This window comes from Podarcis gaigeae (assembly GCF_964106915.1).
Source record: "Podarcis gaigeae genome assembly, chromosome: 14".
Lineage (NCBI taxonomy): Eukaryota > Metazoa > Chordata > Lepidosauria > Squamata > Lacertidae > Podarcis > Podarcis gaigeae.
Genome location: NC_139690.1, coordinates 30,793,625 through 30,820,295, shown reverse-complemented (window position 1 = coordinate 30,820,295; position 26,671 = coordinate 30,793,625). Strand labels below are relative to the sequence as shown.

The 26,671-nt window shown below is 47.0% G+C and overlaps 3 protein-coding genes across 13 annotated transcripts in view; 2 read left to right on the top strand and 1 right to left on the bottom strand.

Moving 5' to 3' along the window:
- The window catches only part of NHERF2 (NHERF family PDZ scaffold protein 2), a 62,381-nt gene extending 54,814 nt beyond the window's left edge, over positions 1 to 7,567 (top strand). For both annotated transcript variants that reach the window (XM_083712092.1, XM_083712093.1), the window contains one exon: positions 1,648 to 7,567. In XM_083712092.1, coding sequence (XP_083568218.1) covers positions 1,648 to 1,806 — 159 coding nt within the window. In that variant the 3' untranslated portion in view covers positions 1,807 to 7,567. The remainder of the gene's footprint in view (positions 1 to 1,647) is intronic.
- On the bottom strand, positions 4,402 to 17,198 carry NTHL1 (nth like DNA glycosylase 1). 2 transcript variants are annotated; one of them, XR_014557883.1, is made up of 6 exons: positions 15,904 to 16,201; positions 14,917 to 15,087; positions 12,610 to 12,769; positions 10,683 to 10,788; positions 9,095 to 9,698; positions 4,402 to 9,035 (listed from the first exon to the last, which is right to left on the bottom strand). XR_014557883.1 is itself a non-coding variant. In XM_083712112.1 (6 exons), exons 1-6 carry the CDS (start codon positions 17,129 to 17,131, stop codon positions 9,575 to 9,577), a joined length of 876 nt encoding a protein of 291 aa, XP_083568238.1. In that variant the 5' UTR covers positions 17,132 to 17,198; the 3' UTR covers positions 4,402 to 9,574. The 2 variants fall into 2 exon arrangements, 1 of the variants encoding a protein (XP_083568238.1); XM_083712112.1 differs by adding an exon at positions 17,080 to 17,198 and having other exon boundaries at positions 4,402 to 9,698; positions 15,904 to 16,166.
- A 36-nt stretch (positions 17,199 to 17,234) lies between these two features.
- TSC2 (TSC complex subunit 2) overlaps positions 17,235 to 26,671 on the top strand; it is a 47,651-nt gene continuing 38,214 nt past the window's right edge. For 5 of the 9 annotated variants that reach the window (XM_083712038.1, XM_083712037.1, XM_083712035.1 and 2 more), the window contains exons 1-10: positions 17,248 to 17,352; positions 19,989 to 20,152; positions 21,043 to 21,129; positions 21,250 to 21,360; positions 21,492 to 21,636; positions 22,392 to 22,509; positions 22,886 to 22,934; positions 24,134 to 24,259; positions 24,994 to 25,067; positions 25,925 to 26,051. In XM_083712038.1, coding sequence (XP_083568164.1) covers positions 20,015 to 20,152; positions 21,043 to 21,129; positions 21,250 to 21,360; positions 21,492 to 21,636; positions 22,392 to 22,509; positions 22,886 to 22,934; positions 24,134 to 24,259; positions 24,994 to 25,067; positions 25,925 to 26,051 — 975 coding nt within the window. In that variant the 5' untranslated portion in view covers positions 17,248 to 17,352; positions 19,989 to 20,014. Of the gene's footprint in view, positions 17,353 to 19,988; positions 20,153 to 21,042; positions 21,130 to 21,249; positions 21,361 to 21,491; positions 21,637 to 21,835; positions 21,970 to 22,391; positions 22,510 to 22,885; positions 22,935 to 24,133; positions 24,260 to 24,993; positions 25,068 to 25,924; positions 26,052 to 26,671 lie in introns of those variants that run through there. The other 4 variants (XM_083712042.1, XM_083712040.1, XM_083712039.1 and 1 more) reach the window with 3 other exon arrangements.

Below are 26,671 nucleotides of genomic sequence, written 5' to 3'. Positions count from 1 at the left end.
ATAGGAGAACCCAAAGTGGCACTTAATAGTCCCAGAGGGCCACTCTGATAGGGGAGTGGGGCCAGTGTTAGAAACTCAAGATATGTAAGCTAGGCGCCAAATGGCACCTTAAGCTTAGGTTATGTCAATTCGCCAGGGGGTTGGACTTGATGACCTTTGGTGCTCCTTCCAGCACTACAATTCTATTATTTTATTATCTCAACTACATTGCCTGACTGTAGCTTGCTCTTACAACAGTTCACTTGTCCCAGGAGACAAGAAGGAGAAACATAAACAGTGGAAATGGAATCAACTAGGGGCTAAGGCAGAAGTTTTAAAACTGTGGTCTGTGAGATCCATTTGCGTGGCCTGTGGAAAGGCTGCAGCACAGTCGGATGTATCTCCACTTAGTGCTGCACTTCCTTTCCTTGATGTGATGATGGAGGACTAAGATACTCAGCAAGGGGTCCATGATTCGCTCGGCAGTTCAGGAGCATGTATCTTTTGCTGCGCATGAGTCAGTTGGCTTGATGGATATGTCAGTCGCCCAGAAATCTCTGCATAGTCGCAACTGGACCTGCACCAGGAGCAAAATGCACCTGGTGCCCAGGAAATTTCAAACACTGGGGACAATGACCTACCACCGCTCCCAAGTGGATTTGGGTACCACATCCCATTGCTTTCTGACGCTGCTCATCCACATCCCCTTGCTCCCTGGGTTGGCGGTTGGAGGCCGGATCCTGCCCGGAGGTATCCAGTTGCTGACTGCTGGTTTGTTTAATCGCCACTGTAAAGCAGGTGACATCCCTTTCTCAGGCCAGGCATAGCACATGAGACCTTCTCTGGATACAAAGCACATGGCCTTCCATTAAGCTGGAGGCCCATCCCTCCTGCGCTCTGTTGGTGATGCATGATGACGTTTGGGCTGCAGACTTGGGTCTGTGGTGGGTTGACATGGGGCCAGATGGGTTAGTACTTGCTGATGTTCCAAAAACTTGGGTGCTATGAAGAGTAAGCGCAGCTCTTCGGCATCAGAATTAGGGACATAGGAAGCTGCCTTATATTGAGTCAGGCCATTGGTCTGTCTAGCTTAACACTGTTCACACAGACTTGTGGGGTCTCCCAACCCTGCCTGGAAAAGAGACCAGGGATTGAACCCGAGGTCTTCTACATGCAGAGCAGATGTCCTGCCACTCAGCTACATCCATTGGTCCATCTTGCTCAGTATTGTCTGTATTGATTGGCTACGGCTCTCTAGGGTTTCAGACCAAGGGTCTTTCCTAACCCTGCCTGGAGATGCCACCTGGGACCTTCTGCATGCCAAGCAAATACTCTGCCCCTGAGTTATAGTTCTTCTCAGTTGCTGCTTCCTCTCCTAAGAGCAGAGGCTGAGTTTTGCCCTGTCAAAGGCCCAAGAGACCCAGTCTGCATCCTGCAATGACTCTTTAGTTTTTTTGCTGCCTCCTGTCAGCTCTACCTGCAAGGTAGCCTCTCCAAACCCTGCAAAATGAGTTTGAAAAGGGATGACAGGTTGAAGTGGGGGGAAACCTGCCCCCCCGCAATAAATGCAGCACAGGAGCCCCCACCATACCCCTCTATCCCACCAGTCCTTTCCCTTCTTTTGAATCCCATTCTTTTCTCTTTCTTTTTTTAAAAAAATCCCGCTAGGTGGGAGAGCCTGGGAAGAAGGATCCGTTTGAGGAGAGCGGCTTGAACCTGAGTCCCACGGCAGCGGAGGCCAAAGAGAAAGTGCGGGCCAAGCGGGTGAACAAAAGGGCCCCCCAGATGGACTGGAACAAGAAGCGGGAGATCTTCAGCAACTTCTGAGCCGTCCGGGGAGCTCCTCTCGACTCCTGTTGCGGCTCCCCCCACCCCGGCCTGGAGACATTTGCAAATGAGCACGGGGATGGCGACGGCCGCGCTGTGCCTCCAATGGGCACCGCTCCAAGGCGTGCCAGGCTCTGCTTTTTACCATAGGTTTGTGTTGCTTTGTACAAAGCACATTCCCTCCTTCCCTCCTGCCCCCAGCCTCTTTTATTGTACAAAAGTGGTCAGAGAGAGTGAGATTGAAACTGCAGGGCTCAAACACACAAAACAGGCAACTGTGAAACTGCCACAGTAACAAGCAGGAAAAGCAAGCGGCAATTTTCCTTTCCTTTTTGAATCGCTTAACCTGCAATATTTAGAATGTATTATTTATAGGATCATTTTTATATCATTAATTGTTTGAGCTTCTTCTGCCTCTTCTTGTAGCGATGTCAATATTTTTTTTTTTATAATGTCCCAACCCGAACTTGTTAACCAGAGCCTTTCCACTTAACTGGATGCTGCGGTCTGCACTGTGATGGGTTAGCAGCAGCTGTTGCCAACCTGGTGCCCTCCAGATGTTCTAGATAATGCCCACTCCTTGCAGCAACCCTTGGTTTCGGGCAGGAGGGGGCATCAGGTTGGCAGAGACTGCTGGGTTTCCATGTTGGCATCCTCATAAATGTGGTTGCCTGACCATTTCGTGATTGTGCGAGTTTTCTCTGTGGCTTTAAACTTGGACATTTTATTTTTTAAAGGAGGAAATTTTTCCCCACCCCTCCATCTGTTCGTAGTTAGTGCTTGAAATGCCCTGACCCTTTAAGCCTCAGGCACAGCAAGCCCCCTTTTCTTTGCAAATTGTTTTTGCCTTGTTACCACTTTTCAGAACAACTGCGCTTTTCGGAAAGCCCCTTCACCACTTTTCAGAACGACCGTGCTTTTTGAAAAGTCCCTTCCGTATCAATCATGGCAAAAGACCACAATTATTTGGTGCACTCAGGTGCAGAAATGCATGCCGTCCCTGGCCAATCCCCTGGGGCCAGGGTAGGGTAGAAGGGGGGAGGGGAAGCAAGCGCCCCCCCCCTTCTAAATCCTGACATTTATAAGGAACACTGATCTGAATTGGCTGTAGCCAGAAGCTGGAAATAACACTTTTTAGCGAGACTCGGGAGAAGCACAGGAAGACAATTGTATCCGTGAAATACTAACATTCCTGGGAGTGGTTCCTCTGGGAGACGGTGTCCTGCTGGCAAATGGACAGGCATCTCGAGATTTAAGCAGAAGCACCCCCCTTTTTGGTCAAGTTCATTTAACCTCCAACTGCACAAACTATTTCCACTTCCAGGCCTTTTGAAAACATGCACCCCATTTCAACATTGCTAATGTTTCAGTGGCTGCACCATTAACCTTCCTTTCAGTTTAGCAGCAGTAAGGTATCTGCACGTATCAGCTGTTCTAAGGAAAGGCTGTAGTGGATGGTCTCCTCTTTAACATATGACTACTAACCCTTTCCACAGGCAGTGGGAGATGATGGAGAGAGTGGTCCCCACAGCCTTTTTCAGGCCGAGGGCCACATTCCCTTGTGGGTGATCTTCTGGGGGCTGCATACCAGTGGCAGGAGAAACCAGAAGCAAAGGTGGTGGATCTCACAGGGCTCTCCCCCCCCCACCTGCAATGGTCTGAGGTTCTACACCAACACTCACCCTTCTCCAACCATGGAATCCAAAAGGTTTCATTACAGTCCAAGAACATTTCTCAGGCAGGGAAAAGGACTTAATGTAAGCACCAAGCAGGCCTTGGTTTGAGAAGGGGGAGTGGCCTAGGAAGCATCCTGAGGGCCAGATGGAGAGGCCTGAAGAGCCGCATTTGGTCACTGGGCCTGAGGCACCCCCTCCCTACAGCCAAAGTCAAACCTCATGCTTTAACCATGACGCGTAAAGCTGTTTTAGCTTCTGCAATGTTCTTTCTGAAGGAATGGCTCAGAAGCACAGAATGTGTCTCTTTTTTGAGAAGGCAACACATCCGCATCTACTGACCATCTGACCTGCTCATTACCAGCGTTAGGCCCTCTACGTTACTTCCCCCACCCTCCAAATAGAAAGAAGAATTGTTATGAAAGGCAAGGAGACATGGTAGAGGTTGGATTGCCATCTTGGAGGGATTCTTTAGCTGTGATTCTTGCACTGCAAGGGGTTGGACCATATGACTCTCGGGGTCCCTTCCAACTGTACAATTATATGATTCTGTGATTCCCTAGACCAGTGGTGTCCAAAATTTTTTCAAAGAGGGCCAGATTTTATGAAGTGAAGGGCTGTGAGGGCCGATCAAAGTTGTTAACCTTTTTTTAGGATTGAAGTTGTTGAGGTTTTTTAGGATTTTACCCTAGGAAATAAACTGGATTAAACTGACTGGAAGGCCGGATTAGGCCCCCGAAACGGATTTTGGACATCCCTGCCCTAGATAGATCTTGATGTTGTTATAAGAGGACAAGAGTTGGGAGACGGATTGACCCAAGGGGCCCAGGTCACTGGGAAGTTTCCAGGGAAGTTCTCACCTCTCCCTGTGTTAATTCATGGGAGGGAGTATACTGTTTGGTGTGGTGTTTTTTTTCTGTGGTAGGCACTGAAATGTCCTGAATCCAGGCCTGAGTGAAAGTGGATAATTCTGGGGTATTGCTCCTACTTACTAACTGAATTTGACCCTTCTCAATGAGTGATGTATGTCAACTGTGTGGGCCACATAAAAGTAAAGCACACACTCCTGTGGAACCCCTACACTAGGCTCTTCTGTTCTTGAGGAGATCCCTTTGCTAAACTGGTGCCCTCTAGCTGTTTTGAACTACAGCTCCCATCAGCCTCAGCAGGCAAATCCATGGTTTGGGCTGATGGGAGTTGTAGTTCGAACATCTGGAGGGCACACAGTTGGCGAAGGCTGCTTGAGAGTGATCACATTGCAGCAGCAACTCAGAAATTGTTGGCCAAACTCTTCTCCTGATTCTGCTAAGTGAGGGAGGAGTTAAAAAAAAAAAGGAAGATAGCTAATGATTGTATAACACTGTTAATCTGGTAAGGGGAGGCAGGTAGGAAGAGTTTTTTCTTCCAGCCTTCTTTAGTGAGACATCACAACCTTTCACTCCCTTTTCTTCTTTACAACCACTTCCACAACAAGTATTAAAAAGCAAGCTGGATGGGGTGCAGTTTCTCTTTCATAAAAAGAGGTATGTATGACTAAGCAATTGCCACCCTTTTATAGATTGCACAAATGTACAATCTATATAAGTATTCAAGAAGTTGCGGGGGACATTTTTTCTTCAGGGATTCTTCAGCTGTGATTTCTGCATTGCAGGGGGTTGAAGTAGATGGTCCTTTGGGCCCCTTCCAACTCTTGCAGTCCTATGATTATACAATACCCTGAAAGATGACCAAGTGCCCTTTGATATAAGTACACTCTGGGGGCTTTGTGTATGTTTTGCAAATAACTAAGCTGAATAAGGTGCCTTAGATTCTTCTCCTGTCCTTTGGGGAAATGGCTGCCGTGTAGCAAAGCTGGCTTGGTAAATGGTACCATTCTCTTGTTATGTGATTGGTTTTCAGGAATAACCTTGTATACAGTTTCATTACAGGGGGCTTTGAGAGAAATGCAAGGTGGAGTATCAGTGTCCATGATGGACAGCCCTGTACTCATAGTATGCCCCAGGAGTAGCCAAAGCAGTGTTCTCTAGGTGTCGCTGGACTCCATCTCCCATCATCTCTCACCATTGGTTGCTTTGGCTGGGGCTTATGGGAGTTGTGTCTGGAGAGCACAATGTCGGATACCCTTTGGCCACACCAGCTTTTACCAATCTAAAATAGTCTCCAGCTATTTTAGACTACAATTCCTAGCAGCCCCAGAGCACCAAGTTGGGCAGCTGGTCTGGATGCCTAAGAAACGTGCCCTAATTCTGCACCTGAGTTAATCTAATTGAATGCCACATTTTGACTGATTTTGCATAGTCTGCCTGGTTATCATAGGGACACCATTGTAGTCCTCACCTCTGTCCCCTCAGAGGCCTACCCCCTCTGTCTTCTGAGGTAGCACCAGGCATCACCCACCACTTTTGAATTTTATCTCAGTAGGCATGAGAACTAGAAAGCGGCCTTCTTGCAAACAACCCCCCCCCCCCCATATTTCAAATTGATTCCATGAATGTTCAGTGATTATAAGCTCAGCAGGCAAGAAGGGTTTGGCTACAAATCATTGTGCTCTTCACTTTATGATGATGATGATTATGAGGATGATTTTTATTTTAAAAATAGGGTTTCTAGCCCACATGGAATCTGGGGGAATGTCAGGAATTCTTTCCCCCTTTGAGACTCATTCTTTGCCAAGCTTGACCAAAACATTCCAATTTGTTTTTAAAAACCTGCACCATTGAAGACTGTGAAGCTATGTAAAAATAAATATATGTAAATATGACTAATTTGCACAACTCAGTCTGCAGACGTGGGATTTTACCACATTCCCAAACCATTTATTATTGGAGAACAGCCATACTTGCTGACTCCCAGTCCAGCCCCAGTTATGCTCAGTTAGTCCCATAGATGCCCATTAGTACTGAAAGGGGGCTTCCTGCTGATGCCACAGGAGGGGTGTGCGTTATGAGGCAATTGCAAATAAGAGTGCAAGTAGATCTTCCTTCCCCAGCCTGGTGCCCCGATGTTTGGAATACACATCCCATCATCCCTGACCTTTGGCCATGCTGGCTAATACTGATGGGATTTGTAGTCCAACAACACCTGGAGGGCCCCAGGTTGAGTAATCCTGCTATAAATCTCTCTTGATGACTCGGGACCACTGATTCTAGGAGGATAATGAAATGTTTGTGAATGAAAATGTGGCTTTCTGAAGAATGCTCTGCTGAGTCTTTTTTAATTTTTTTAACAAAGAAAACACTTATTGAGTGAGACTGGTAGTAATTCAGGTATATGCTAATACCTGCTGATAAGGTTGCTTGAAACTTGATTTTGAGAACGGTCAGTGTGAGATTTCTAAAGGCTTTTTTGGGGGGGCTGCTTTGATTCCTTAAATGATTGGAGGGCGGTTGTTTTTCAAATTAGGCTAATTTTTTTACCTCCAAAAGAGTTGCCCCCAATTCATTATTAGCAAAGGTGCTGATGCACCACATGTGTGTGTGGGGTGCTGCTGCTGCTGCAGTTCCTACCAGCCTTGGGCTGATGGGAGTTGGAGTCCAGCAACATCTGGAAGACCACAGGTTCTCCACCCCTCTGATGCATGGAAAGAACAGGTTTACATCTGGTCAGTGGAAGATGAAACAGGATAGGAGGCCTTTTGAAAAACGCCTGGATAACACCTTGGGCTCCATGATCGAAGAAAGGTGAAATATAATAGTAAGGAAATGAATGAATGCAGGACTGGTTTGAACAAGGATTTCTAAAGTCATTCTTTAAGGATAGAAGAGGTGTGACAGAAGCACAAATTTGAGGGTTGTGGTACAATTGAAATCTCCTATACAAATCTGTACCTATAGAGCTATCTTTCCCCCTACCCCTTCCACGAAAGCAAACATCCCAGTCTCTAGTACGTGGATTGACTCATGACGATTTAAAAGCACGCCTGGCTCTCTTTTCTCTGCCATCCTATATGCTCTGCAGCACTTAACTCAGTTTCTGCACATCTAACCTAGACATTCACTAAAAAGTTATAAGAAGAGCTGTTAACTGCATTGTGTAAAAAAATGTATACTAAAATGTCAATAATAAAACTGGTTTCCCATGTACAGCGAGTTTTATGATGTTGGTGTCCAAATTATTATTTCCTTATGGTATCCCTCTCTTCCTCCCATCCAGCTTTTGTGTCTGTTTCCTGGCTGTGCCAGATTGCCTCACTTCTAGGTGCATTTAAATTATCAGGGAAACATATTCCAGCCCCTCAAGGAAGGTTTGAAGCAGGGCCAATGAGGGGGTATATCATAAGGAGAGTCCCAGGGGACAGAAGGAAAGGCCTGGAGGGCTGCTTTCAGATCCTGGGCCCAAGTTCCCTACTCTGGATTAAGCCCCCTCTTCTGGGAAACCTGAGCACCAAACAGAGACTGTTAGACAAAATTCTTATTAAAAACAAAACTGTTTATTATATAAAAATAAGAATTACTCTTTAGGTGGATGCAGTTCTCAGCATTTGGCTTATGTGACAGGCTAAGCAAAGCTCAAGGCTTACACTGTATTCCAAATGCCCCTTTTGCTTGGGACATCTCAAAGGCTTCGTTCTCACATAGGAGAACTCTTACCCAACCTGGTGTCTTCCTGATGTTTTGGACTGTATTTTATGGTTGCACTGTCTGGGGCTGATGGGAGTTGTAGTTCAAAACATCAGGAGGGTGATAGATTGGGAGGAAAGCTGATCTAAAATCTCCAAGCCCTGGAGCCTATCAGATACAATTGGGGTGGGAAGCATTTTTTCTGTCTCATCTGTTTTTAAACTTCCAACTCTCCCTACCTTGGCAACAGGCTAATTCCTCCATGACGCTGGGACAGGCCTGAATGACATCATCCAGTGGAGCTGGATAACTCCTTTTGCCTGGTAACTAGCTTATTAGCATTTAAATTGGAAATTCTTCAAGGGCAAAGGCAGCTGACAGAATCCACAAACACTTCTTAGGAAGGTCTGGTCTGGGAAGAAAATATGACCGGCCTCCTTCACAGTGTGTGTGGAGGCAGGGAGAGGCATAAAGACAAGGAAATACAACACACCCTGAGGGCTGGTTGCCCTTCAGGCAGAGGCTCTCAAAGTGGGAGCCTTGCCCTTTCAAAACAAAGGCCGGAGGATGTCATGTGAGCTGAACCTTAGAAATTCTGGTCAGACATATATAGCTTATTACAAAGAGATCTCCAGACATATCAAAACATGTGGATCTTCCATTGACAGGACACAAACTGAACTTTCTGCTTGTTTTCATTTTCACCCTAAAGAAAGTTTCACCCATTTTCAGCCTGCGTTCCCCCATCTCCTCTTTCTAGCCACAGGAATCCAGCAAAATCTTCATTTAAAAGATATTGGGGGCTGGACTATACTTTTGAAGTAGACTCTCATCATGGCTACATACTCATGGCTTTGCCCAAAGAACCATGGGAGTTGTAGTTAAGGGTGCTGGGAGACCCATTATTCCCTTTCAGCTTCAATTCCCAAAGTACTTTCAACCCCTCTTCCCCAGGAACTCTGGGAACTGTAGCTCTGTGAGGGGGAAAGGGGGTCTCCTAACAACTCTGAGCACCCTGAACATTACACAGCTCCCAGGATTCTTGGGGAAGGGGGCTGGCAGGGGGACCATGACTGTTTAAAGTAGCATGTCACTGCTTTAAATGTATGGTGCTGATGGTGCCTGAGCTAGCTGAACTGAGTTATGTCAAGATGTACACGTGCAACTGATTTCAGTGGGACTCGAGTCCAGCTAACTTAGTCTGGAATCTGGCCCAATACGTTGCACTTATTTAACTACTCTCTGTGTGGCTTCATACTTGGGTTAAGAGGAGTCCTTTCAGGGCAGCCTGGGACACCACACTTAAGTCAACTCTGTGGTCCTTTTATGAGGAACAATGCTATTTAGACCCCTCTCACCTGTGCATGGCTTGGAGACCAGGAACCAAGTCATTGCTGTAGTGCCACCAGATTTCAGGGTGAAAATCCCTCTTGCTCAAGCCACTGGCAGGTCAGCTACAGCATCATCAGTCCATTGGTGGGCCCCCAAGTCCTAGTCCCCCAGTATGGTGACCTGTTCCAGTAAGTGTTGCATCTCTCAGCGCTTCCTCGAAGCCGGACAGATGTCCCTGTTGAGGCATTCATTGCAGCGTGGATTTACAGGTAAGCAGACTTGCTGTCCAAACCCAACAAGAAGCCAGTTTATCTCACTCCAGAGATCTCTAGGAGGAGAAGGAAGGGAAATGTTCATTTATCATTATTATTAATTTGATTAATCACCCACCCTTCACCCTGAGGCTACAGGAGCTGTAGTTCAGAAAGATTTGAAGGGTTGTTGGTTAGCTGCCCCTGGAGCTTAGCTGAAGGCCTAACCCTCTGGTAAATTTTGTATGGGAGAAGGGAAGCCTTCAGACGTCCTCTTCTGAGGCTGTTTAGGGCTCTGAAGATGGAGAACACCACTTTGAATTGGGCTCCGAAATGGAATGGGAGACAATGAAGATAGCATGTTGATCATAAAGCCAAACTATTGTTAAAACAAGCCACAGCTCGTAAGGCAAAAACAAACCATGACTTCACATTTTGCTTAGGCCAGGGGTCTGCAACCTTTAAGACAAAAAGAGCCACTTGGACCCGTTTCCAAAGAAAAAAAAACTGGGAGCCGCAAAACTCATCATTATAAAAATAACTTTTTTGTCACTTTTTAAAATTATTTCTTTGTTTGACCCCTCAGAATTACTCCTCCTCATAGAAATAAACGTTAAATTAACAAGTTACCTTTTTTGTGTGTGTGTTCTTCACTCCCCTTCAAAACAGTGACCAGCGTACATGCCCCCTTTCAATGCAGTGACCAGCATACATGCCCCTTACAATGTAGCGGGCGGGCGGGAAGGTGACGTCGGGACGGTGCGTGACTAACGCACGCACCGCCCCCATGCGACGTCACAGCCAGTACAGCGCCCGCCACAGTGGGGAGTGTTGGGGCGCACAATGCGCCTCCTCCCCTCACTAGTATCCGCCCCGGAGCTGCGTCAAAGGTGTAAAAGAGCCACATGCGGCTCCGGAGCCGCGGGTTGCAGACCCCTGGCTTAGGCTAAACAAACCATGGCTTGGCATCATGTGTGGCCCAGGTCACTGAATTAAAAAAAAGAAACTGAGAGAACACGTGGAGTAAAGAAACAAGTCAGAATTGACCCCGACTGCCTCACCTGGGGAGCCACTCTTCCAGAGCCAGCCGAGTCTCCTCAGGAAACTTGGTTTCCTTCTTTGCCCACTTCAACCTGTTGGAAATCCGGTGCACATGGGTGTCCACACCTATGGAAAATGGTGAGTAGAGCCAGGGGAGAGGAGATCCCATATTCAGTTCCCAGAATAGTTAGAGGATATTTGACCCCTACTTGAAGTAAAGGATGGTTTTGTCTTTGAGCGGAGCTTTCGACCAGAGGAGGAGCTGGGGGACCCGTGGCCCTACAGATGTTGCTGGACTTCCAACTTCCAGCACCACTGATGGGAGTGGGAGTCAGGAAACTGGAGGGCCACAGGTTCCAGATAGTCACTGGGCTGTCAGTAGCAGATACAAGAACATACTGCTTCACATAGTACATAGTTAAATTGTGGAGGCAGTGATGGCCACCAATGGCTATGCTCTGCTTTCAAATTTAGAGGCAGCAATGCTTCTGAATACCAGCTGCTGAGAACTACAGGAGGGGAGAGGGCTTTTGTGCTCAAATCCTGCTCGCTGGTTTCCCATAGGCATTTGGTTAGCCGCTGTAAGAATAGGATGCTGGGCTAAATGGGCCAGGGGTCTGATTCAGCAGGTTCTTCTTATGTTATAAGGGATACAGCACAATGTTTTGATTTTGAAAATCCAAGTGTGTTCAATTCATTTGAATATGCTAATGTTTTGGATTGTGGAAAATACTGCTTTCTAAATTGTAAACCAGGGGGTTCCCAAGCACTGGTCTGAGGATCACAGTGGTCCGTGAACTTCATTCAGGTGGTCCACAGCATGCCTGTGAAGATCAGGGCCTGCTGCTGTGAAGTGGCAGGTGGAAGGAAGCGACTTTTGGAATCAGAAATGGAAATTTCAACATCCTTATTAGGGCAAGGCCTTTATTAGGCCAACGCAAATAGTCTGGCTAGCTGGTAAGCAAAAGTGGGGGGAGGGGGGGAAAATGCCCCTTTTAATGTCCCGAGTCTGCATTTTGTGAGAGTTTTAAGTCAGAAGGTGGGAGGAGGCATTCAGAAGAGGCTCGCAGCTGCCATGGAGGTATCAGGTTGCCTCAAGGCCTCAAATATAACAATGGCTGATTCCCCACCTTTGAAATTACTGGGCACTGTCTGTCACCCAGCACTGCCGCCATCTCTAGGCGAAACACACAGGCTCCTTGATTAATCGGGAAGGAATTCCACCAGAGAACCCCAAATGAGATTCTCCCCACCCTGTTTTTAATCAACTGGTTCCTGAAGTCCCATTCATCAAGAATTAGCCCTCCCAGGTTTCCTGTAACCAGCAACCTAAAATGTTAATTGGAAGTACTGTTAAAATAAAAAAGGTGGGTTGGTGCAAGCATGGGCCATGGAGCCACAGCGCCACCTCCTGCCTATAGCAGGATTGCATCACAGTCCCAAAATTCAAGGTAGGCAAAAGTGAAGAAGCCTCCTCACAGGAACTGTTTTGAAGTGACAGCTATTCATTTGAAAAACATAGATTCTAACACTGAATTCAATGGGGTCGCTGAGTAGACATGGTTATGATTGCTCTGTAAGTGTGTGAGCCACAAAGGACCCATTTCACCTCTGCTTCAGGTGGCCTTAGACAAACTATGTACATAAGAAGAGCCCATATAGTCTAGCATCTTGTTTTCACAGCGGCTACCCACATGCAGCAAAGGGAAACCTGCAAGCAGGACCCACACACAAAAGCCCTCTCCCCAGGCAAAAATGCTCAAGGGGTGTGTGAAGCAAGACTGGTGAGGGTGTGTGGCCTGGGGAATGTTCCAAGGGCCAGATAGATAGGCCCAAAGGGCCACCTTTGGCCCCTAGGCCCAAGAGTCCCCATCCCAGATCCTTCTAGAAGCTCCGATTCCTAGAGCAAATGAATTGGGACTGCTAAGAGAAAAATGGAAACAGTACCGATTCCAGAGACGTCTTGCCAGGCAATGTCCATCACCAAATGAGCCATCTTGGGTCCAACCCCTGGGAGTTTCACCAGCTCCGCCAGTGTCCTTGGTATGTCTCCAGCATAGTCCTGCTTCAGAATTGCTGTGGTCTGCTTGATGTAGCTCACTTTCCGCTGTAGTCAGTGAAAAATGGGGGGATGTGTGCTGGAGGTTTAGCCAGCTGACAAAGAAGGCCTCAAGCAATGGAGGGAATAAGGGGGCTGACTATGAGGAATGAGGGGCCGGGATGAAAGCAGGGACCACAATGACAATGGAGCCTGGCTTCGGCTGGGGAGAGCGGGATATAAATAAAATTATATTACAGAATTATTATTTATTATCTAGCAGGGGTGTGCTTTCAGAACCGCAAGGCAGGAAGGATTATTAAGCCCCTTGGTAAGGAGGTCTCTCTGGTATCAACCAGACCCACAACATTTGGTGCCTCCTCTCCTTAAACAGCTTCCACAACCCAGCTGGTCATTAGGACCACTTGTACTTATGATCTTGAACCTGTTTGATTATTTCCTCCTCCCATCCAATAGATTTTCCTTTTGTGCTATTGATTACTTAATACTGAAATACAGGAAGCCCACAACTTGCGTACATTTAACTTGTGTGCATTCAGCTTCACATGCATGGCAATTTTTTTATTTTAAAAAGAAGTGGAAAGTGGTAGGGGTTCTGTGAAAAATGATTTTGGCAATCCCACCTCCATTAAACCCAGTGAGTTTTGAGTACACATAATTTTGGCTTTAGGTGCGATCCCTGGAATGTAAGCCCCATGTACGTTGTGGGTTTACTGTAATAGAAAAGTTATATTATTTCATGCTACAGTCAAGAAAGAATTAAACAGCCTAAATTAAATCTTTGCTCCATATGATTTGTAAAGGTGGGTGGGATACATAAACTTGCAAACTGTTCTGATTTCTGTCTCCCCTTCCTTAATCTTACTATTTCTTTAAGTTTAGACATCAAAGTGACATACCATATTGTATTAAACCACTTGTGTTCTTTCAGCATTTTGGGAGGGTACCACTTAGGGACTAATATCAATTTTGTTCCTCTTAAGAAGTCTCCAGCTAGAGTAAGATGCTCTGAACGTACAACATTTTCAGATATCCCACAAGAATCTTAATGGGTTTGGTGGTATGAAAGAACCAATTACAGTTAAACTGTGGAATTCACTCTTACAGGAGGCAGGGAGAGCCATCAATTTGCATGGCTTCAAAAGAGGATTAGACAAATTCATAGAGGAGGATAAGGCTATCAATGGCCACAATCAATAACAACAACAACAACAACAACAACAAATTATTTATACCCCGCCCATGTGGCTGAGTTTCCCCAGCCATTCTGGGCGGCTTCCAATCAAGTGTTAAAAACAACTCAGCATTAAATATTAAAAACTTCTCTAAACAGGGCTGCCTTCAGATGTCTTTTAAAGATAAAATAGCTGCTTATTTCCTTCACATCTGAAAGGAGGGTGTTCCACAGGGCGGGTGCCACTACCGAGAAGGCCCTCTGTCTGGTTCCCTGTAACCTTACTTCTCGTAATGAGGGAACTGCCAAAAGGCCCTCGGTGCTGGATCTCAGTGTCCAGGCTGAACGATGGGGATGGAGACGCTCCTTCAGGTATACAGGACCGAGGCCGTTTAGGGCTTTAAAGGTCAGCACCAACACTTTGAATTGTGCTCGGAAACGTACTGGGAGCCAATGCAGATCTCTCAGGACCGGTGTTATGTGGTCCCGGCAGCCACTCCCAGTCACCAGTCTAGCTGCTGCATTCTGGATTTATTGCAGTTTCCGGGTCGCCTTCAAAGGTAGCCCCACGTAGAGCGCATTGCAGTAGTCCAAGCGGGAGATAACTAGAGCATGCACCACTCCACACCACACCAATGGCTGTGCTCTACCTCCACTGTCAGAGGCAGAAAGCTTCTGAACACAAGCTGCTGGGAATTGGAAGTGGGGAGAGCTGTTGCATTCAAGGCCTGCTTGTACGCTCCCCATTGGGGCATCTGGTTGGTCACTGTGAGAACAGGATGCTGGGCTGGATTGGCCCCCTTTAACCTGACCCAGCAGCTATGATCTTCAGACGTTCACATTTTCTTAAGTCTTTAAAGCTGTTCTCCCAAGAGTTTCTAAGAACCTTACCGCAACTCTACCAAACACAAATATAACCAGCTTCATTTCCTCAAAATGCCCAGCGCTGATTACTAAGATTAGGGCAAGAAAAATATTGGCTTAATGCTCTTCCTCTTTCCTATTCTCTCAAATGGCTCACCTTCCAAAACCCCACAGGGTAGATGAGCTGGCCTAGAGTCACGTCATCAGTCTCCAAGATGTTGTCCACAGTGAGGCCATGCTCCCTCAAGCGCATCATGGCCGCCGAAGTCACCTGATCTTTGGTTTGGCTGGAGAGCATGAGTGACAGGAGGACCTGGTAGCGCCTCACCTACAGTATGGTATGGAGATGGAAGTTGATAATCACAGGATATCATATTTCGTCAGATCTACTTTGTTTTTTTGTTAGAACCACCTAGGGGCCATATTCCCTGATAGGCAACATGTGCTAGTAATGGGCAGGGCCAAAAGCAAAAGTAGCTGGAGCAATGGATGTGGCTAGAGCCTTTACATCCCAGCTACTGTATTTTTCGCTCTATAGGACGCACCTTTTCCCCTCCAAAAATTAAGGAGAAATGTGTGTGCGTCCTATGGAGTGAATGCAGGCTCCTTGGCTTCAGCGATAGCAACGCAAAGCCTCCAAAGCGCAGAGGGAGCGCTCCCTCCGTGCTCAGGAGGCTATGCGTTGCTTTCGCTGAAGCCTGGAGAGCGAGAGGGGTCGGGTTTTTTTCTTGATTCCCCCCCCCCCAAAAAAAACGAGGTGCGCCCTGTGGTCTGGTGCGCCTTATGGAGCGAAAAATACGGTATGTAAAAGCCAGAGGTTTCTATGCACACAGATTTCTCTGCTGTCTTCCATCCAGGTAAATGGATGGAAACATTATCAGGGTTCAAGGGCACATCTCAGCCAGGCAAAAACACTCAAGGAGGGTGCAGAGGAGGGCCAGTGAATGGTTAGCTTTCCTAGGTTCAGGTGGGAAAACCCATGTTATCATTGTTAAAACCAGATCTGTTCTACAAACAGATCTCAACTTCTACCTGTTGCCCAGTCCTGCTCTATGAGGGCAGGAAGGCAGACAAGGCAACCTGCCAAGATCCTTCCTGCTCCTAAATATGTGCAGTTCAGCTCAATTTTGAGCTCTCTCCTCACCTCTGGAGGAGCATCACTGTCAAAGCATTTCCCAGCACCCATCTGGTCCACAGGGGCATCTCTCTCCTTCCTCATTTCCCGGATGTTGCTCAGGTGCTGCTCCCAGTTTTTTGGTTCCCACTTCTGCTTCTTGCCCTCTGCTTCGTTTGTCTTGCCCAGACCATTTCCTCCGGGAGAGTCATAAGCAACACTGACTGTCTTCTGCTTTTGGTGGATCTTTGTGCAGAAGGTTTCACTCAGTGTAGGAACACCCCCTTCCCCCCCTGCAAAAAAAGAGAGGGAGAGAATACTGAACTGCAGTGAACTTTAAATTGGTATTGGATACTAATTAGCTACCAGGCTAAGTTCAAGGTGCTGGTTCTGACTGATTGCATTTATATCCCGTCTCTTTTCCCAATAGCTCACAGTGGCTCAAACTCACGACCCAGAGATTAAGTGTCTCATGCTATACCAACTGCATGCACAAAGCCTTCCCACTTTTGGTAGAGCATCTGCTTTGAGCACAGAAGGCCCTAAATTCAATCCTCAATGGCATCTGCAAGTGTGGCTGGAAGAAAAACCCCTTGTCTGGAACCACTAATGGATGCAGCTCATTTCATACCCTCCAACATTTCTCCGATGAAAATAAAGACGTCCCATTTCATAACGATAATTTTACTATTTATATACCCCACACATCTTACTGGGTTGCCCTAGCCACTCTGGGCAGCTCCCAACATATATGAAAACACAATAAAACATTAAACATTAAAAAAAAAACCCTTCCCTATACAGGATTGCCTTCAGACGGCTAGGGGGTCGGATAACTCCATATCCTCCAACATTTCTCCCATGAAAATAGGGACATCCTAAGGAAAAGTGGTACATTCCAGGATCAAATCAGAAACCGGGGCGGCTTCTCTAAATCAGGGACGTCCCTGGAAAAGAGAGACACTTGGAGGGTCTGTGCTGTGCATGCACAAGGTCACAGCATCAATCCCCAGCGGCATCTGCAGATAGGACGGGGGTCGGGGTAAAAACTCCTGCCTGAAGCCCTAGACTAGAGCCATTGCTGACAATTCCTGAAGGCAAAACTAGGCTAGGTAGACCAATCCTCTGACTCAATCCTCAGCCCAAGCCCCCTGGCTCTTGCCCCCAGAGCCAAGAAGCCTCCCTCACCGCCTTGCCGAGCCTGACCTCTCCTTTTGCTCAGTTGCAGCCGGGTGCAGACCCCGCGACTCGCGCACATGCCTCCGCCTGCAGCCCGGAACTACAAGCCCCACAATGCCCCGCGGCGGCGGCCGGCGCATTTACCGTCTCTGCCTCTCACAACAAGCCGGAAGTGGACCCGCGTTTCCGGTGGAAGGGGGCGGGGTCTATGGGCTGAGGAGGAGGCGGCAGCGGCGGCGAGTGGGACGGGGGGTGGGTTTCGAGTGTGTGTGTTTATGTGGGGGGCAAGGAGCATAGGAGGTGAGTAGCCTCACTGGGAGCAAGGGGTGCCATGGGGATAACAAGGTGCTGGGGGCTCTGGAGCGAATTGGGGGTTGGGAAGGAGGGAGCAGCAAGCTTCTTGCCCTCCCCTCACTGACTTTCTCCCCACCTGGCCTACCTCACAGGGTGGTTGTGAGGGTATAATTTTTTTGTGGGGGAGGGAGGAATAGAGACTGTGTGCACGTCCTGCCTTTTGCTCTTTGGAGGAAAGCTAGGATGTCAATAAATATGTAGACATGTAATGCCTGGATGGTTGCAAAGTTTGTTGTCTGTGGGGACAGCCTAGCCTACCTCATCGGGTTGATATGACGATAAAGGTTTTGGGGTGCGGCTTAGACCCATGTGCAGCTGCATTGATTGGAAAAGGCTTAACGGAAATCGTGTTAAACATGTAACAGCAGCTGTGGCATGAGGGTGTTTTGTGGAGACAAATAATGAATTAGCTTCTGCAAAGACAGAGGTGGTGGTGGTGTCACCAAGATTGCAAGTGATGTCCTGGGTTTGTCTTACCTCCATGCTAGGAGCAAATGGCTATGCATGTGTTTTGCAATCTCTTAACTTGCAGGCCAGTTTTAGAGAGGGGAACGTGTGCTGCTAGCAAGCAGTGCGTTATACCATTGTGACACTGAGTTCTGCAGAATTTGTTGTGCATGGGAACAACTTTCAGAATGGTGGCCCTTCTTCTAGTCTTCTGTTAAGTCTTATAGTGGCACTGAGATATTTGGACCAGCCAAGGTGCTCTGGTGAAGTGGATGCAGCTGTATAACCTGCCTCAGGAGGTTGTGGTGAGGACAAGAATTGTAAAGCACTTTTATGTTGGGAGTAACATAGTGGAAAAATAGTCAAGATAACTACAATAAATGAAATAAGAGCTGTTTTAATAAAATCTGTAATAGTAGTAGTAGTTGGCATCTGTCTTGAGAGACAGTGGAGTGCACCTCCAGAGGTGAAGTCAAACCGCTGATTAGCAGCACTGAAGTGACCTCCCCTGGGCAGTGACCAAGTCTCAGCAGTGTGTATGGAAGTCCTTGGCTGCCCAGATGGCAAGACCCTCTCTTTCTTGCTGATGTGGTCCAAAGGAAAGCTGAGCAATATGTTTGGCACTAGCTTGGCTGCAAGGACTTGCCGGGAGGAGGTGTACAAGATGCCCTCCAACTGTCTTAGGGACTCCACTCTGGTTTTATGTAGGGTTTACTCCTTAGCTTTTTCTTCTCCCAAAGTTATACCACAAGGCAGTGGAGGTTTAGAATCAGAGTTTTCTTTCTCCTAATTTGGCTACCTTCCCAGGTTGATGAGCCCCATCTGCCCCTCACTTCTGTCACTACAGCATGTGAAGAAACCACATTCTTGACCGTTGGACCCACAGTTGGTCTTGTCTCAATCCACCGGAGCCTGTCTTTGCATGCAGGGAAAGTCTCTAACTCATTGAGGGTTTGAGACCCATGGGCTACCCTCACCTGCTTTAACTGGCCAGTCAAAGCCATTCCCGGAGTGTGGCCACTGTTGCATGCTGACAGCTTCTAAGAGCCACAGGTGAGAGTTGAGTGCAGGTTGGGGACCAAAGGTGGACAAACTACCTCAGAAAAAGCATGTTGTGTCCTCCACCAGAGGTACTGTCCCTCTCCTAACACCCCATCTATTAAAAGAAGAGAGAGTTGTTTGACAATGGAACAGATGATCTCGGGAGGTGGTGGACTCTCCTTCACTGGAGGTTTTTACACAGAAGTTGGATGACCATCTGATTATTTAGCTGTGATTACTGCATTGCAGGGGGTTGAGCTAGATGACCCTTTGGGCCCCTTCTAGCTCTACAGTTCTGTGATTCTATGACTTTGGTTTGCATAGCCTCCATCCTGCCCCCAAAGACTTAACAGATTTATTGTGACAGGGGCATTTGATTTATTTATAGTGACTATGCCTGTTTTACCATGTCTTATTATATATTGTCTTTCCTCCAAAGAGCCTAAGGCAGCACCCCCTGCCCTTGTGAGGTAGGTTAGGCTGAGAGACAGAATGACTGGTTGAAAGTCACCCAGTGAGTTTCAGTGCTTGAGGATAGAATTGAACCAGAGGCTCCAGAGTACAACACTTTTAACTGCTGTGCCACACTCACTCTTTGGGGGTACATAGGAAGTTGCCTTATACTGAGTCAGGTCCTTGGTCCATCTAGCTGTGAATACTGACTGGCAGTGGCTTTGCAGGATTTCTGGGAGGGGACATTCCCAGCTCTACCTAGAAAAGCCAAGGATTGAACCTGGGAATTTCTGTGTGCAAAGCAAATGCTCTACCACTCCAGATATGATACGCTCATAATATAAATGGATAATGTACTCTGGCTTTGCAGTCTGTGTCATATGAGGCTCCGATCCAGTGCTTGGCAGGTGCTTTGATGAGCATGTGGAACTACTCCACCCATTGAGCCCTTGGAGCAGCTTATGCATTCTATTGGATTCACACATGGCACTGTCTTTAAGGAGTGGAAGGGGGAACCTCTGCTTGTGTGGAGCACACTGTGTATCTATGGAGCATCTGTGTTGCACTAACTATATGAGGAAATGTGGGGCTGTTGACTATGTTCTGCTGATGGTGCCATCCTCTGTCTTCTACTTGCACAGGTTCCTTGATTCTTTCTTAGTTAACGATGGCAAAGCCACAAAGCAAAGATCCTGGCCTAAAGGAGAAGTTCAAGAATCTCTTAGGACTTGGGAATTCCAAATCTAATTCCAAGTCTTCGGAAGGAAAGCAAACGGAATTTGTTATCACAGCAGAAATACTCAAGGTAACACACGACTATACTGGATGCTTGATATACATCAGCATCTGGAAATTAAAAGAGGGCAAAGGCTACCTAAGCAGGTTAAACACAGGAGGGAGAGAGGCAGTGTCCTATTCTATGGTGTGGTAAGCCCAAGGATACAGAGTACAGAGCTAGGCAGGGCTCAGGCTGGGTGCTTGACCAGTTGAGGCAATGCTAACAAAAAGCTCAAATGGAGGCTGAGCCCAAGGTGGAGGCTACATCCAAAGTGTTAGCTTCACCCATGCTAGAAAGTGATATTTTATCTAAAGCACTCCAGCCTTTTCCAATAGCCTCTTACTGCCTCTGTCCTTATTGGGTCATCTGCAATGGAGTCCTTCATGTCAGAGGATAGCAGTGCCGTATCCTCAGTCTGGAGGGATGCTGGTTCTACTGGCTTATCCAGTAGCAGTGCTCCTGGGGTTGGCCCTCTGTGCCCTTCCCCGTCTGGTTCAAGAATCTTCAGCCTCCTCATTTGAAAGAGGACCTGATGGCTGGTCGCTGACAGACAAAACTCTTCCATTTCCACTTTTTGATGACACTGCATTTATCTACCTGTGAATTACGATTAGTGCCATCTGTTTGCTTGCTGCTGAGAGTTCTGGCAGTCTCTTCCTATGGTGACAATATGCTGATCATTGGCCATGACCCCACACAAGAAGAGATCACAAAAGCAGAGGAATTGTTTTATTTGAGTTCAGTGTTGCTGTAGAGAAAGCTCATATACATCTTAAATCAAAAACAAATTAGTTTAGATATTAATCACATTTTTACCCTGCCCTTGCTTGTGGGGCTCAGAACAGCATTTTAGCTGTGAGGCTAATTGGGCTGCAAGCAACTTGTGATGGTTTAAAGCTGCCTTCTTTTCCTTTCAGGAACTGAGCATAGAATCTGGCTTGAACAATCGGATAAGAGCAATCGGTCAAATCTGTGAGGTAGCAAAAACTAGAAAGTTTGAAGATGTGAGTACATGGGCAGAAAACTGATGAATGTATAAGGAAGTTACACCAAAATGCCCCTTCCCCACAATGGACAGTGAGGTGTGAATGTGGGGGGTAACCTGGAGTTTTCTGTGCCCTCAGCATGCAGTGGAAGCCATCTGGAAAGTGGTTGATGATATGCTGCAGCCCGACCGACCAGCTGAAGCCAGGCATGCTGTGCTCCACCTCCTGAAGGCAATTATTCAAGGGCAGGTAAGACACAGAGTGCACCTGAGGCATGCAGAAACTAGACACTGTGAATGGGACTATGGACTAGCAGAAAACATGATTTCCAAATTCCAGTAGCCACAATTTGTCAAGAAGCCACTCCTCTCATCTTTTAGGGCGAGGGGCTTGGTATCCTCCGAGCTCACTTTTTCAAAGTGATTAAAGATTATCCTTCTAATGAAGACATGCACGAACGGCTTGAAGTGTTCAAGGCTCTTACGGATAACGGAAAATGCGTAACGTATTTGGAAGAAAATTTGGGTATGTCCCCTTTTTAGCCACTAATTTAATCGTGGCAAATTCTTGCTCAGAGAGGAGAGTGACCAAAACCTGCAATGTGTCTTAGTTTCATAATAATGGAACATTCAGTTTACTTGTGCTATACAAAAAATATTATTAGTTAATATGTTTTGCATGTAGAAGGTTCCCGGTTCAGTCACTGAACTGAACTTCTACGTAGGGCTAGGAGTGTCCCCTGTCTGCAACCCTGGAGAGCTGCTGCCAGTCAGTGTCAGCAAGACTGAGCTAGATGGACAAGACTGAATAAAAGGAACCAATGGCTCGACTTGGTATAAGGCAGCTTCCTTTGTTCCTGTAAGTTAACCCCCCAATAATGAATCCCAGATCTGAATCATACACACATAGTTTGACACAGAGGCAGGTTTAATGGTCAATGAAATAAATACAGCAGCATATGTCTCCTCTGTGGGTGGGCTGGTGGTATTTCTTCGTGCTTGAGGACTTCCCAGGAGTACTTGGCTGCTCATTAGTGGAAGCAGAATGCTAACCCAGAAGGACCTTTGACCTGGTCCAGCAAGGCGGTTCTGATGTCCCTGCAATAAGACATGTCTGGTGAATATCTGGATGGGTCAGGCAGAAGCACGAGAGGTACACCTGTCACGGCTGTGAAACACCTTCTGGGGTTCAGAAAACAGGAGGTGTTACAGCAAGTTGAAAACAAGTTAATTTGTAGTGATTTTGTTTCCAGGCTGCATTCCTCTTTTCTTCTCCTTCAGCTGAATTTGTCCTTCAGTGGATGGATATTGGTTTGGATTCAGAGTTCCTGCTGGTGCTGGTCAACCTAGTCAAGTTCAATAGCTGCTACTTGGATGAATATATCGCTGACATGGTCAAGTAAGGCTAATCTTTAAACCTTCTGTTGGTTCTAAGAAACCCTGTTTGAGGGTTAAATTGGCAGCCTGACCTCCATGTGGACTCCATATTTTCATCTCTAGGTAGGGCTGGGAAAGACCCCTGCCTGAAGCCTTGGATTGCTGCTGCCAATCAGTGCTGATGATACTGAGCTAGATGGACCAATGGTCTGACTAGGTAGAAGGCAGCTTCCTATGTGTCTAATCATAAGTGCATGATGATAAAGGAGAATTCGGTCAGGGCAACCAGCTCTTGTATCTCTGGGATGGGGTGGGCTTCCTGGTAGGGTTGAGCCTGTAGATTTAGAAATTTTGCCTGGAGGGCTAGATTTTTATTTTTATGTTTTTCTTTCCTACAGCATGATTTGTCTCTTGTGCATTCAGACATCTTCCGCAGTTGACATTGAGGTTAGTAGTTATGTGTAATACTATGGGTGTTAGGACAAAGTGCCATTATAAATAGGAGAGTGATATTTGTAGTGTTGGTGGTGCTTTCTTAAAACACTTCTACCCATTCTCCCTTCTGGTTCACATGACTGGAATTCCCTCCAGAATCCTCTGGGATGTCAAACCTTTCTCTCTCAACAATCCCTCCTTGGAACCAACTTTTTCTGTTAATTTGTCGTTTGTTGTCTCAAGTGGAAACAGTATTCCCTTTCTCTTCATTAATAGCAGTGGGGTTGTGGTTTGGGACAGAGTTGAAGCTGGACTGTAAAATCTCGGCTGTGGAACTCTCTTCCTACTGAAATTAGAGAGGTCCCCTTGCTGTTGAATTCAGATGCATGACTAAGATTTTCCTGGTTCAGCAGGCATGTAAAGGTAGTTCTCTGTTTGTTTGTTTGTTTGTTTGTTTGTTTGTTTGTTTGTTTCTGTCTGTTTGAGAGCCAGCGTGATAAAGTGGTTAGGGTGTTGGACTAGGACCTGAGAGACCAGGGTTCAAATCCCCGTTCTGCCAGGAAGCTCACTGACTGATCTTGAGCTCAGTCACTGCCTCTCACCTACCACAGCCTAGCCTGTTGTTGTGGAGATTAGAGACGCGGGTGACACTGTGGTCTAAACCACTGAGCCTTTTGGGCTTGCTAATTGGAAGATTGGCAGTTTGAACATGTGCTACAGGGTGAGCTCCTGTTGCTCTGTCCCAGCTTCTGCCAACCTAGCAGTTCAAAAGCATACCGGTGCAAGTAGATAAATAGGTACCGCTCCGGCGGGAAGGTAAACAGTGTTTCTGTGTGCTGCTCTGGTTCGCCAGAAATGGCTTAGTCATGCTGGCCACATGACCTGGAAGCTGTCTGTCGGCCAGTAAAGGGAGATGAGCGCCACAACCCCAGAGTCGTTCGTGACTGGACTTAATGGTCAGGGGTCCCTTTACATTTACCTTTAGGAGGACCATGTACACTACTTAAAGCTCATCAGAGAAAAAAATGTGAGATATAAGTGTATTAAAAAAATGAATTATAATCGATTTTCTTCTTTGTATTTCTTTTTTTAAAAGCACTTCATGTATTTCATATGGAAATCCTGAAAATTAAGTGTTTTAAAAGTACCTGAAATAAATAAGATTAATGATAGTGTTCCAAGGCAATCACATTCCTTTTCCCCCTTCCCAGGTTTCCCTGCAGGTCCTTGACGCTGTGGTATGCTACAACTGCTTGCCTTCGGAAACCCTCCCAGTCTTCATAATCACCTTGTGCCGGACGATCAACGTGAAGGAACTCTGTGAGCCTTGCTGGAAGGTCTGTTATCTTGCCAGTTCTCTGGGTAGAAGGCAGTTCGGTGGTCCTGGGGGAGAAAAGGCTGGATGTAGGAAGCTATTTAGCTATTTAGGCTAAATAGATTCATAGAACTGTAGAATTAGAAGGTACCCCCAGGGGTCATCTAGCCCAACCCCCTGTTATGCAGAAATCCCAGCTAAAGAATGCTTGGCAGATGGTGATCAGACCTTTCTTAAAAACCTCCAGTGAAGGAGAGTCCACCACCTTCTCAGGTAGTCTGCTCCACTGTATCAACAGTTCTTAGCATCAGAAACTTCTGCCTACTGTTGAGTTACAGAAACATAGGATCACCGAATTGCATAGTTGGAAGGGACACCAAGGGATATCTAGTCCACACCAGGAGGTCCAGCTACCCCCAAGGCTTCTGCATGCATTCACTGTGCTGAAAAACCAAAGGTGGCATTTTGCACCAAGATCATTCTTGCATTATCTTTTCCAAACTGTTAAACTTGATGATTCATTATCTTGCAACTAGAATTGTGCAAATCTTGTATAGGTTCCTTATTGCTACTGCAGGGTTTTGTACCAGACTTTGCACTTTCTATAATTTTTCAGTGCATAAATTTTGTGCATTTCTTTTTGTCTGTTTGTGTGTGTGTGTGTGTGTGTGTGTGTTCATGCATGTATGTATGTGCGTGTACAGAATTCCGAGGGATTTGCTTCCGTTTAACAACATGCTTCTGTTTGTCCTTCAGCTCATGCGCAATCTGTTAGGAACTCACTTGGGGCACAGTGCCATTTACAACATGTGCCGGATCATGGAGGACAGGTACTTCTGTGCCACCTGCTGAAACCTCTGCTTTCCCTGGGGCCGGGAGCAAGCGCAAAGTTGGGTGCCACGCTGGTACAAGAGAACTGCTTTAATGCTGCCCAAAAGATTGTAGGGGTACAGGGGTTAACCCCACTCTTGACATCCTAGGGCAGGGAGCTGGACTTGCAAGCTTTGCATGGACTGCTTTGTGAGACCAATGCTCAGTGGCGGTTCACTGAGGAAGGCTTGGATAGGACTGTCTTAGCAGCTATCCAGACAGAGAGAAGAGCATGAGCTCTTGATATTTTTCCCCCAAGACCTACTACCGGCAACTCCCCATTTACACAGGGGTTATGATCTGAGGTACCACATGTTTAAGTGAAATTGTGTATATTTGGAACACAATTGAAAAAGTCTGCAAACGCCACAATCACTCCCTCCAAACCTCCTTGCTCAAACTCTCCATAGGCCTCCTGAGTTTGCACTTGCAAAGGCTCGTGGGATTGCTAGACACTGTTTTTGCACCCTTTTTGCTGTTTCTTCTCTCTTTTAGGGCCGTTTTTGCTTCATTTCATGCCACTTGCAGGTTTGCAGCGACGCACGGCCATGTGTGACTTGAATGCGCATAAATGGGGAGTTGCCTGTATATCGTCATCACTGTTGGAAGCTTTAGAAATCCAGATGACACTGACCCCATAGGGCCAGGTGTGCACCGCAAGGAGGTTGGGAGGAGTGGACGTGTGCTGATAGGAGCAAAAAAAAGAAAGATGGCTCTGGCCCCTCCCTCCCCCTTTCTCACTGGTACTGATTTAAGGAAGATCCTGAAGCCCAAGTCTGAGAGCCACTAATCATGGTCAAAATTCCCATGTTTGCAGGACCTACATGGTAGATGCCGCACTGCTGAGAGGGGCTGTGTTTTTCGTGGGCATGGCTTTGTGGGGAGCACACAGGCTGCAGTCACTCAGGAATTCGCCAACTTCAGTACTGCCCTCCTTTCTGAAGGTAATTCTGAGCCCTTCGAACCAGGGTCATGCGGGTGATAGATGGTGGAGGCTTAGATTAAAATCCTAGCTCAGGTGTGAAGTTTGCTGGGTGATCTTGGGCTTATTACTGCCTCTTAGACCAGGGGCCGGCAAGGTTTACCGGTTCACTCCAGCGGAGATCTCTCTGTGGGCCAGATTGTGTGTGTGCATAAGTGTGTGCGCTTGTGATTTCTGGTGTCTGCATCTGTGCAGACGCGATTTCCGGTGGTGTGGAAGTGAGTCCCCATGCCGTGCTGTGCCAGTTTAGCGCAGCGCACGGGGACTCGCTGAGCGGGTGGCTTGGTTCGGGGGCAGCTCATGGGCCGGTTAAACAACCCCCGTGGGACACTTGTGGCCCATGGGCCTTAGGTTGCCTACCCTGGCTTAGACTAACCTACCTCATAGGGTTGTTGTGAGAGGATCCCTGTACAATGCTCCTCAGAGAAAGGATAAATTGCAATAAACAAATTTTGGGGAACGCGAATTCAGAGGGAACCTATGGGCTATTGAGCTGAAGCCCCTCTCCATAACGGTTGAAAAGATTGCTGTTTCTCTTGCTGTAACAAAGCTTCACAAGCAGCAAGGACGGGGGGGTGGGGT

Bases quoted from the DNA above. Each gene is read 5' to 3' on its own strand.
- NTHL1 (XM_083712112.1), bottom strand. From the start codon at position 17,131: ATGTGCGCGAGTCGCGGGGTCTGCACCCGGCTGCAACTGAGCAAAAGG. The intron at 12,770-14,916 runs GTGAGCCATTTG...CACTGACTACAG, and splicing joins ACCCTGTGGGGTTTTGGAAG to CGGAAAGTGAGCTACATCAA. The intron at 9,699-10,682 runs GTGAGGCAGTCG...TTCTCCTCCTAG, and splicing joins CTGGAAGAGTGGCTCCCCAG to AGATCTCTGGAGTGAGATAA.